The 11714-nt window shown below is 52.9% G+C and overlaps 1 protein-coding gene across 1 annotated transcript in view; it reads right to left on the bottom strand.

Moving 5' to 3' along the window:
• Positions 1-2511: 2511 nt before the first annotated feature.
• Positions 2512-11714, bottom strand: part of PTGFRN (prostaglandin F2 receptor inhibitor) — a gene marked incomplete at its 5' end in the record, with an annotated part of 42431 nt that continues 33228 nt past the window's right edge. The window contains 2 exons of the mRNA XM_034641761.1: positions 2512-6046; positions 7413-7718. Coding sequence (XP_034497652.1) covers positions 5880-6046; positions 7413-7718 — 473 coding nt within the window. The remainder of the gene's footprint in view (positions 6047-7412; positions 7719-11714) is intronic.

Genomic DNA, 11714 nt, shown 5'->3' with positions numbered 1-11714 from the left:
AAAAATAAAGCAATTTGCCTCTGCTGAGTCCTCCCAGAGAATTCATCTTACATTTACCAACACTTGGTTGGGAAGCTGCCGCTGGTGTATTGAATTAAGATTATGCGGGTTATGACCTGCTGAATGAAGGGACACAAGCCACTCACACGGGGTCAGCAGGTAGCTTCCTCTGCACCCAAGCTTCTCAGGGTCGTTCTGACAGACGGCGTAGTGTCAGTGCGCTCACATAAAGGAAGTCAAGTCACAAGGTTTATTACTTACACATCCCAGGAGCAGGGGCGCGAGCAACGAGCTGGGGTCAGGGTGGCCCTCCACGCCAGATCACGAGGGAGCAGGAGACAGAGAACAGGGTAGCAAGCACCTGTGACTTTTAAGGAGCTCGGGGTAGAGATCGCTAACCTCTCTAGGGCTTGCCCCTATGTGGTTATTTGAAAAGGTACCCAGGGAAAAGCAAAGCAGGAACGACGGCAGGATTCCTAAACTCCAGTGCTTAGCTGAGTGTCCACGTTCTGGGCGTGAGTAGTTGTCACCTGTCACATGCCTAGGCCTCTCCTCGCACCTCTGTGGCACTCACACTTCATCGGTGCCCATACTATGGAACGGATTTACGTAACCACAGTAAGCGGTGCTGGAGGCGGATACACGCAACAGGGAGGACTCAGGCGAACCTCAGCTCCGCGGGGGGAGCTCAGCCAGCCTCAGGTGGCGAGTGTATTAATCATGTCATTCTATACTGTTTTGTGTGGCTTTGATATCGGGGGCTCGTTGATCCTGGGGACTGCCCCTCCTGGAGCTAACCGGTTCCCAGAGAGAGGAACTGATTCACCGTGAGCATGCCTTTCACGTCCAAAGCCACCGATCCAGAGCCCACCACCCTGCTACCCTCTCCATTGCTGCTCCCACTCAAGGCCACTGTCCCCTGCCCTACTCACCCCACGACCAGGTACCAGAAAACTAGGGACAACCCCTGCACCCCAGAGCCCACTGAAATGATCCAAACGAATCACCCCTACGCCTGCGGACCCTGACTCGCCTGTTCTTCCTGTGAAAACCACAAGAAAGGCTGTTGCCCCCCGTGCTTCTCCCTCCCTCCACCAACCGACAGCCCCTCGCCTTCCCCGTGTGGCCTTCCAGGCTGTGGCATGGTGCGCCCCTCCTCTTGGGATCTGTGAGTAGAACACAGTGTCTTGGTTCTGCCATGCCTGTACTACCTAATAATAACAAAACCTGTATTGTAAAAAAAACGTCGGGCTGTGGGTTGGAGGAAAGGAGTAGCTTCTCTCTGGATGATCCAGCTTCACGGAGAGCAGTTAAGAGAGCTTCTGGGGAGCCACCCTGGGACGACTTCAGGCACTGAGCCTGGTCCATTGCACGGTGTAAGCATCCCAGTGTCGACTATTGCCTTAATTAGGCCCTGGGGCCGGGGGGTGGGGGGCACAGCAGGGAATGGTCCCTGCCCTCACACCACTTTCAGGCTCCCAGAGCACTTGTCAGGGGACCCTCGCCTAGCCTAGAGGGGACAGAAAAGGCTTCCTGGGCCCCGAAGGAGAAGTCCGAGCCACACGGGCAGGAAGAGGCTTCCAAGCAAGCAAACAGTATGTGCCGCAGCCTGCGGACCCCCAAGTAAGTGGTAAGTTCCCTGTGCTGATCAGCCCAATGCCGAGGCACGCGGTACGTGTGTAAGTAAATTTTTGATTTGTTTTTAATTTAAACCGAGGCAAGAACAGTTTCAGTCATCAGTAGGGGACTGAGAAAACCCAGCTCTGACCATGTCCCATTCTGATGTGGGCAGCATCCCCCCCAGTTCAGCGAGAAGCACGCAGTGATGGGCCAGTTCCCCCAGCGGAGCATTAATGGTGCATTGATAGAACGTATGTACCTTCTACGTGCCTGGAACTGCCAGTCTCTCGGCAAGGTTAGGAACGAGGACACAGCCCCAGCCCCTGAAGACCTCACAATGAGAGATGCTCCCTGCCCAGGGCCCTGCGTGTGTCCTGGGCTGGAGGCCAGCAGAGAGTCGGGTTCTCAGTGTCCTCTCCTGTCCGGACTCCGGAAGCTGGCGGCCTGGGAAGGAGCACTGTTTTTACCTCACAGGGGCTGGCACCTTCTGGACCAGCTTGGCTCCAAACCGGGTCATGAGTCAGAACAGCCGCTGTGTTCCAGTCACGATACGGTCACAGAACCTTGTGTTTGTTTCCTCATCCACAGACAGGAACAACATCTAACTTCCCCCTTTCATGACGAGAGACTCATAAGGTCATGAGAATTCACCAAAGAACCAGGAGACCTTGCTAGGCAACAGGACCCTGGCCCTCAGCTGTCCGCTTGGCGGGGGTCCAGTACCGATCCTGTTAAAGCCACTTCTTTTATCTTGAGGGAAAACCTCCAGCATTATCACAGCACTCAGAGAGCCTGGAAGGTGCTGGAGATGCCCCTCGAATTCAGCCACAGTCCCTCACGCAGAGATGAAAGGGCAAGGAGACCAAGATCAAGTTCCTCACACAACTTCACTTTAAATTAAACTTCCTTTAATGAAATAAAAAACAAATGGTGCATTGCATAATATTTGTGGTCACAGTATAAAACAATACAATTAGTTCAGATAACATCAGATATGGACAAAAATACACAAGACCCTTTCTTTGTCTACGTAAAATCCGGCTCCTTATGTGCCGCGCTAAGAAAGACGGAAAGTCAACTTTTTTCTCTTAGAGATCTGCGTACAATATTTATCACTGAGAATTTGCTCAAACAGCAGAGGAGAACTTACCCAAATCCTAGTTCCCTTCTTCCTCTGTGGTCATCGGTGAAGCTTAAAAAAAAAAAGGTTTTCTGAAAGTAGCAAGTTGTGTAGTATTGCTTATTATTCCTGCCAAAAAGGCTCAGTCTTTGGCTCACAGATGTCAGTGACAAAATCATGGCTGCAGGCAGTCTGCAAAACAAGAAGCCAGAGCCACCGGGGAGAACAGACGAGGGTCTGGGCAGGAGGGGCGTCCTTTGCCAGGATCTTAGGGGAAAGCCACGTGGGTAGGGAGGGGAAAAAACACACAAATAAATACATTTCTAAAGTAAGATTTAAATCCAGTTGGTGAGTCAGAGTTCCACCGTCCCATGAAAAAATCTGAAAAGTTGTTAAAAAGTCAGAGTTTGCATTTTTTCTTTTTTTCTTTTTTTAAAAAGTGAAAAGCGTATGTAAACATTAAAAAGTAAACAATTTAAAGTAATTTCGAGGATTCTATCTGAACGCACCTCAGGCTCTTTCTGGGGATATTTTTGTGATTAGAAAAAAAAAAAAACAACCCAAACTTTCTATAAAGTTTCTTTTTTGTTAAGAAGTGCAATGTCATCCGCGTGAATTGTGGCTAGGTTCTTCATCCATTCATACGAGTGCTTCTGGCAGGAACCCCTTGCAGAAGAGCACTTTGTGGGGAGCCCTATTTGGTACAGCTAAAGAGTGCATCTCACACTTTTAAAAGAACACACATTCCAGGCCAGTTTCTGTCTCTGGAAGGAATGTGCTCCCTGGGACAAGACCCTGGGATTTCTTCCTCCTCCGGCCCGGCCCCTATAGGCGACTTGCCATTGGGCCCACGATCAGAGGGTGGGGTGGGGGTCAATGCCTGAATCACCCCGGCCTTGAGCTCCAACGGCAGTTTGAAAGGAGACGGTACAGTGCGTGAGCACAGGTTACTTCTCCTGCTGAGTGTCCGCTGGGACCCATCCACGGTCTTACGTCGACCTGGGCCACCTGGTCACACTCACAGCTAAGTACCCTTTCCTCCACCAAGAAGGGCCTGCATTACAACAACCCTGAATCTTCTTTCAGGAGTGCTAACCATGTGGGCTCAAAGGGCACTGGTGTCACTAACATAGCACCTTGTGAATACGTGTTCTCTTTTGCATTCCTGTATATACAATCACCTGTGTCCCAGCTCCTCTGAAATCACATCGTTGGGAAATGACGGGTAGAAAAGACCCGAATCTAGCGCTGTCAAGGCCTCCCCCTCTTCCTCTGGTCGCCTGTGCTTGGGTGGGGCAGACACTGAGCCTGGAATCATCTGGGCCGCCACCATGAGCACAGCGTTGACCAGGAGGGGTCCCCTAGGTGGGCAGAACAAAAAGGGGAAGCTGGGTGGCGCTCTGCACACACCCCGCCCCCCCCCGGAGGGGGAGGGGAGACTTGGTGACAAGGGCAGAATGGACTGTGGGCAGCACAGTGAGGGAAGTGGTGGGGACGGGGACGATGGTGAGCCGGGTGGGGGGAGTGTAGCTCGTCCGGCCCATTGTGACAAAGAGCCACACATGAATGGCCATCATTTTGTATGACTTTATTGCTCAAAACAAACGAATCTTTTTTCCCTTCGGAAGACAGAGCAGTGTTAGATCCGTCAGAGCCAGGATAAAAGCACAGAGGATTGCAATGCAGGGCATGAGTCACCAGGGAGCCTCAGAAAGCCCCACTGGGATGCTTCCGAAAGGCCAGGGCTATGCAGGGGCAGCCGCCTCCGGGAGCAGAGGATCTCTTTTGGTCCGTGTCCTACTCCGGGTACGAGCAATTGGGCAAAACGGATTGCTCTCAGATCTACTTTGTAGGCTGTTCACACGGCAGTAAATTGCTGGTTTCCTCCGTGTTCCTAACAGGAAAGCAAACATATCACAAAGCATACCCTTTCTCGCTAACCTCCTGCAGGGGATCTTACAAAGACTTGAAGGACTGAAAAGGTCATGGAAAATGCATGGTTTTCTTCCAGGCAATTTCTGATTCTGTGAAGTCAGGCAGTCTTGCAAGCAGCAATACACCTTCCCGTGAAGGAGCCCAAGCAGCCCGTGGGTGCCACTGGTGGTCCCTTGGTGGCTGAGGCCTTGGCCGCCCGCAAAGGGCAGGAGAGGGAGACGGGAGTGGCTCCCTCTTCCGGACACAGCCCGGGCACCACCGCCCCCTCCCGGCACGAGCTGCGGACATCTAACTCCCAGGACCCTCTTCTGCTCTCCCGGGGGGCCCCCTGAGGCACAGTGGCCTCAGAACCACTGCAGCCGAGTGCCTCCTCCTTCCCTTTTCCCCAACCTCCTCTTCCTGGAGCACCGTCTGACTGCCCTGGATAGAGGTGGCTGTGTATTTTTCTTCATATTCATATTCATTCTTAAGGCTAAGGTGGCAAGATAAGGTGCTTGGTGGAGAGCCAAATTCTAGATTCCAGGGCCATGTCAGCACGCTCACATAAAAGCAAATATGAAAGAAATGGAAAGGGGGCAGAGAAGCATTAAAAAAAAAAAATAGGAAAAAAAGAAAAGCATTTGGGCTCAGTAAGAAGTTACATACTGCAAGTTTAGATTTCAAATGTCGTCTAAACCCCTGAAAATCCGGGGTGGGTAGGGTGGTAAAAGCCACCAGTTAGCCTTCGGCACAGGTCTGTGCGGGGCAGAGGGTTGCACTGGCAGCTCTTGGAACACGGACCCCCCGTGGGGGAGCTGGCTCCCGGCGGGCAGCTCCATCCTCCCCGCCAAGACCAAGAACTCTGAGAGCCATCGTCCTTCCTCCCCGCAACCCCTCGGAACCAAACACACGAACACACGCAGGTCAGAGATCTATAAACCGGCAGGAGAAAAAAAATGAGGCGAAGGGGTAACCATTAAAAAGCCGCAGCTGGGAAAACACACACGCGACTGTTCTACCAGAAAGTGCCGTGGGAAGAAGAGCCGTGTGCTGGTAAACGTGTCCGCGCTCAGAACTGGACATGCAGAGAAGGAGCGCGCCAGGTCCCACCTGAGATTAGAGAGGACTGGTTTTTAGTGTCACACACTGCGCGTGAAAAGCTTGCTGTCCTCTTCCCGCCCAAATCGCTCCGACACCGGCCCGCCGGCCGTTCCCCGGCGGGGCCCTAGTCCATCTCCATGGACATGAGTCGGCGGCGCTCGCGCCTCGTCTCCTGGACCTCCTTCTTGCAGCACCAGTGCGAGCTGCAGTACCCAATGAGGCAGGACAGGAGCCCGATGACGGTGGACAGGCCCACGCCGATCAGCAGCGGGTACTTGAAGGCGTTCAGCACTGCGAGGGCGGGAGTAAAGGGATGCCTGCTGCTCGCTCGCTCTCTCTCTCTCTCTCTCTCTCTCTCTCTCTCTCTCTCCAGGAGCACTCTTATCTGTGCACGAAGTGAGCAGACCACACCCCACCCGGTTGTGTGGGGAGACACAAAAAAACCAGGAAAAAGAATTCATTTGATGTCTTTGAATGTCAACTTGCTTTTTAGGGTTTTGGCAGGAGATGGATTTTTAAAAGTCAGGCTAAGGGCACCGCGCATTCAGCAGCAGATGCACCCTTAAAAAAACGGTTCATAACTCAACGCGATGCATCAAATAACTGAAGTGTACTCGGGGAGCTATTTTAAGTAACACTATAGTAAATTATCCAGCAAAGTGAATAATCGCTCCCTTGTTCGGGAAATCTGGGTTTTCATATGGAGCTACATCAAGCAAGGAATTTCTAAGATGCAAACAGGGTATAAATGACGAAGTTTCAGGAAGGCACAAACACTGCACAGATCGCCCGCATTCAAATCCCGAGTCTCTCCTCCCAGAAGCACCAGCACTCCTGGGGCGGATGCTGGCATGCTGGCTGCTGCCTCACATTTCACGTGGCTCACCTTTCAGAAGAGCCCGAAGAAAGACTGTTACCCCATTGTACAAGAGAGGAAACAAAGGATCCCAAGGGCTAAGTCATCTGCAGACAAGCTGGGGTTCCAATTCCAGTCTCCCTCAGACCAACATCCCATCAGGGAAACACACTCCAAGGCCCCGCCCAACTCTCGGAGGTGCTAGGGTTTTAATGCTCTCCGTGGTATTTCCCCGTTAACATTCACTCTGAAGCTTTTTGCAAAGAAGACTAGTTTCTCACTAGCCAAGGGACAACTGCCCCCATTCTGGATGCTCGGGGAACACAGGGGTGGGAAGGGAGAACCCTTCCCATCTCCGGGTTCCAGAAAGAACCCCCTCTATTTAGTGATACCAGGTGGAGCCTTCCTTTTCCAAGAAGCAAAACCAAGAGGAGGTCAGGAGCAGCAGGAACCCACTCACTGCCTCCGCTGGGGACCAGAACCCACTCTCTCGATGATGTTCTCTGCCTCTGCCTGGCAGAATCCATGCCAACCCTATGACAAAGAAAGTGGGTTTGCACAGAATTTACAGAAAGCATCAGAAATCTCTCCAGGAAGTCTTAAAAATCGTTTCCCAGTGGTGCCTCGCACGCACAGTACCACACCTGGGGAAACAGCAAGGCCTGTGTGCGCTCCTTCGGGGTACGGGCCCAGGCCAGGTCTGGAGAGAGCAGGCCGTGCTGCGGCACATTCTCAAACGGGGGCCACCTGACTCCATCAGCCGCAGCGCAGCACCGACACTCCACCGCGTGTCATTCTTACCATCCATCTTCACGGTTACAAAGATGGGCTTGGAGTAGATCTCGGCCTCCTTCTGCCAGGAACCCGTTGGGGACTTGACCCACGGAGTCACGGAGCAGTAGTAGTTACCAAAGTCCTGGTCCTCGGAGCCGTGGACTTGCAGCAAGAATTCCAGCACGCTCACGCGCTCCAGGCTGAGCTCGCTCTTCCCGTCTCTCTCGGCCGTGGTCACAATTCCCCTCCGATCCAGGGAAGACAGGAGGACGGGAGCCTTGTCCAGACCAAAGGAGTGCACCGCAAACCAGGACACGTCAAAGGCCATGTCGTCTGTGGAGGACAGACCAAGCCGAAACCCTGGGTCAGTGCCACGGGCAGAAATCCCATGTGTAGCTAACACGCACGTCACGTCACCGGGGGCCAGCTTAGGCCAGCCCCACGATGAAGGTACACCACGCTCCCCCGTCTACGGTGGGGCCAAACACCTCATTCCAGGTCACAGAGCCAGGAGCAGCACAACACGTGGCTTCACCCAGAGTGTAGCTCCAGGGTCGGCCCTCTTAACCATGTCGCCACCACCACCCAACCTAAGGAACACCCAAAACCATCTCCCGGGAACACAGTACGTAAAGCGGCTACGTGGCGACACTGCACGCTCCGTTTCCCAAAGCAGGATCCCCTGACATTTCAGGCAGAAGAGCCCAAGACCGGGAGGACACTAATGCAGTCAAGGACAAAAGGTACATTACGTAAAGTGAACCGTACAAAATTTAGAGTTGTAAACAGTTTAGGGCTTTTTTTGGTTTTTGTTTGTTTGTTTTTTTAGATTTTATTTATTTACTTGTCAGAGAGAGAGCAAGCACAAGCAGGGGGAGCGGCAGAGAGAGAGGAAGCGTGCTCCCTGGGAGCCCGATGCGGGATTTGATCCCAGGACCCCGGGATCATGACCTGAGCCCAAGGCAGATGCTTCACTGACTGAGCCACCCAGGCGTCCCAACAGTTTAGGTTTTATTGTTCGCTGTTTTTTCCCCTGCAGATGTGCTTAAGTTCAAAGCAAGAGGAAAAACACGTCCAGCTGAGAAAGTGGAACACAGGTGAACAGTCCCAGAGAGGATGGTGATGTCAAAGCACTCTGCAAAATTAAGGTCCTGACAGCCTCAAACACATCAACATGGGCACAGGAGGAAGAAGACTCTGGCACGTGAAGACGGAGCACGCATTGCAAGCCGCTGACCTCCTCTTCTGGCCATTCCCTACTGACACCAGCTGTGGCGGGCCCAGGCGCATTCAGCATGGCAAGGAAGGACGGCAAGGCCACGCACACTTTTTATCTTAAATTTACCTGATAAGGCTTTCTCTATAAATGTTAAATGACACCACTTCTGTTACACAAAAAGTCACATTTCCTGGCTTCGTGAAAATACACTAATGTCCTCAAACAGCACTAACTTAAGGCAAATCATATTCAGGTGCCTCTGTATTAGAAAGGAATAGAGAAGCAAAATGAAAAGCAAGACTTTCTACAAAATTATCCAAATGATGATTCCTTTCTAATTCACTCTGAACACGTGAAGGGCCAGGGCAAGCCTCAATCCCTCCTACAGGATGACAGCTCTCCACTCCAACGCTCCAAGTACCTTCCTTTCCTCCCCATCGGCCCGCTGTGGCACTTGAGCAGAAATGTGATTGTTGCCAGTGCCAGGGGTCATCTCTTACCAAGAGACCAACTCCCTGGGGGCAGAGGGAGTGCTGTCAACGCCCTCGTGCCCTCACACCCCCACGGTGCGCTGCCGTCACCTGCAAGGGCTGGGTGGGTCCTGACGGCAAGAAGTCACAACTGTGTCCCCGTTACGTGGGCACGGATTCTAGCCCCAGGCCCGCCATGCCTCACGGGGCTGTGGCCAGCCTGCAGGGCCACCTACCACGCTAGACTCCCAGCACCAGTACCTGCTAGCCACGTGGCCTGCAGGAATGACTTAACTCTGCCACTCAGTTTCCTCCGCTGTAAAAGGAATATCACAACTTCGCCCACGGTTAAGTTAGTCATCTCTGCGAAATGCTTAGAACCGCACCTGCCTGGCACACAGTAAGTGCTCACTGCCTGCCCACCATGGACATCCTCAGCTCCACACTACAAAATACACGGTCCACGGACAGACGCTGGGAACAGGGAGCTCTCACCGCCGGCGGCAGAGGAGAAAGCTGGCCAGCTGCTGAGGCTGCTGGCTGCTAACATTCTCGCACCGGTGCCCTCTTCCAGAGGACCGGCTTCGACTGATGGGAGCCACCTCCTGGAGGTCAAGAAACACCCTTGCTCCCCAACCACTCAGCCTGTGGACAGTGAGGAGTGGCGGAGTCTCAAAGCCCAGCACCCTACCTCACGGAGGCCGTCCTCTGCAGTACCACCCACGCTCCAGAGCTCCCCAGGGGGTGAGATTTGCTCTGAATGCACGTCTTGGCCTGGCTTCTTTCCCTGCTCTGACTCCCTCGCTCCCTGGGAGCATGTCCTCAATCACTTGCATGCCTGTCTCAGGCTTTGCTTCTAGAGAACCTGACCTAAGACACTGCCTCCAAAGGGCGGTGATGTGCCCTGTCCCTCCCCCTCTGGGCACAGGAGTGCCTTGGCGCTCGGCCCACTGACGCGGTATGTCCTTTCCAAAAGAGAATTCCTTCACAGCCCATCGGGTGCGTGAGGAAAAAGTAAATTACAGCGTGTGCTTAATTATTCAGAATCTTCCACCCACACAGTCCAAGAGTGCAAAGTTCTGGAAAACTGTGATCTGCATGATAACAGCCACCTATAGCTTCTGTAATTACCCTGGAGGAAAAGACTTTTATATTAAGGGCACAAATGGTGACCCATTAATTTACTGGGAAAGAACATTTCAATGATTTATTTTTGTATATATCATCCATGAGCTTTGAGGGTAAACATGGTGCCGACTTCTGGACGGGATTCCCTCCCCCCGTTTCCTGGCAGCCTCGTCTACTTTCACTTTCGTTTTCCCTTCAGAATCCCACTCTGTGTCCTTGATCCTCTGCACCTCAGTTTACTCAAGACCAGGGCTCCCCACCCTGTGCCCTTGAGAACACAGCTTGGATGGATGGATTCTTTTTCCTTTTCTTCTACCTTCTTTTTCCTACCTCCGCAGCTCAGCCATGTTCAGGTCCCCCAAGAGCACCAACCCGGTATCCATCAGCTCATGCAGGGCTCAGGAGCCTACAGCCTGCAGCCAAAGCCAGCCCACCGCCTGTGTTTGTCTATAAAGCTTCACCGGAACACAGTCAAGCCCATTTGCTTACCTACTGTCTACGGCTGCTTCCACACCAACCTCAACAGACCCAAGTAGTTGCTGCGGAGACCACCTGGCCCACGGGGCCAAAGAGACTTCCTACCGGAGTAACTGGCGACCTGGAACTAGTTACCACTTGCCCCTCTGATCAGCAGTCCCATAAGAGCTAGACCTCGGCTGGCGGCCACCCAGGCCTCTGCTCGACGCCAGCCCTGCCCAATCCTGCTCATGCTGTCCACTCTGGTTTCACTGCAGGCCATCCTCTCTTTGCCCTTACCACGGAATGAAAACCCACTTCCAGTTTCCACCCCAGGGCCACATGCCCAGTGGTCTCTGCACAGAACCGTGAGCGCATTATACAATCTGGCCTCTTCAAGGCGCCGTTCAGTGAGAAGCCAGGGCTCTGCCTGTGATGGGGTGGGCGGTACAAAGATGTCCAAGGACAATGCATGCAGGAGAGAGCGCAGCCCCCACGCAATGAATTGGGTTCTCCACGGCCTCTTCAGGAGAAGGCAGTGGTGGGTACCGTCCTGCTCAGCAACAGACACACCTTTCATGTTCTTTCAAACCCCGAGGGTCTATGAGTGAGGCAGGGACACCCACTGGCCACTGAAGACAAGGTGTAAGATTGACGGCCCACAGCTCTTAGGCCCTCTGTTGGCAATGCTAATATTTTTTGCCAAGAAAAGGTCTACAAAGATTTCCCAAGAATTTAAACTACCAAAGCACCGCCTGGTCACTAAACGAGTAGTTTGCTCTGTCCTCCACCATAGACTTAACACCATCTGATATATTATATGAGGACTGCTTTCTCGTCCGTCTCCTTAACCAGGCTGCAAGCTTCATGATGGGGAGCCCTTGGTCCCTCCTCTATTCCCAGGACCTGTTACTAGAAGACGCCCAATAAGTACCTGAATGAATCAACACATGAAAGACAAGGTAAAGGGGCTGGACGTGGCCGGTAGGTTTCAAACCAGCGTGAGCTTGAAGCTGCTATGGAAGAGGCCCACCGACCGCCCTGACGACTCCGACG

The sequence above is a fragment of the Ailuropoda melanoleuca genome, chromosome 2, assembly GCF_002007445.2.
Source record: "Ailuropoda melanoleuca isolate Jingjing chromosome 2, ASM200744v2, whole genome shotgun sequence".
NCBI classification, from domain to species: Eukaryota; Metazoa; Chordata; class Mammalia; order Carnivora; family Ursidae; genus Ailuropoda; species Ailuropoda melanoleuca.
This window is presented reverse-complemented; position numbering and strand designations above follow the sequence as displayed.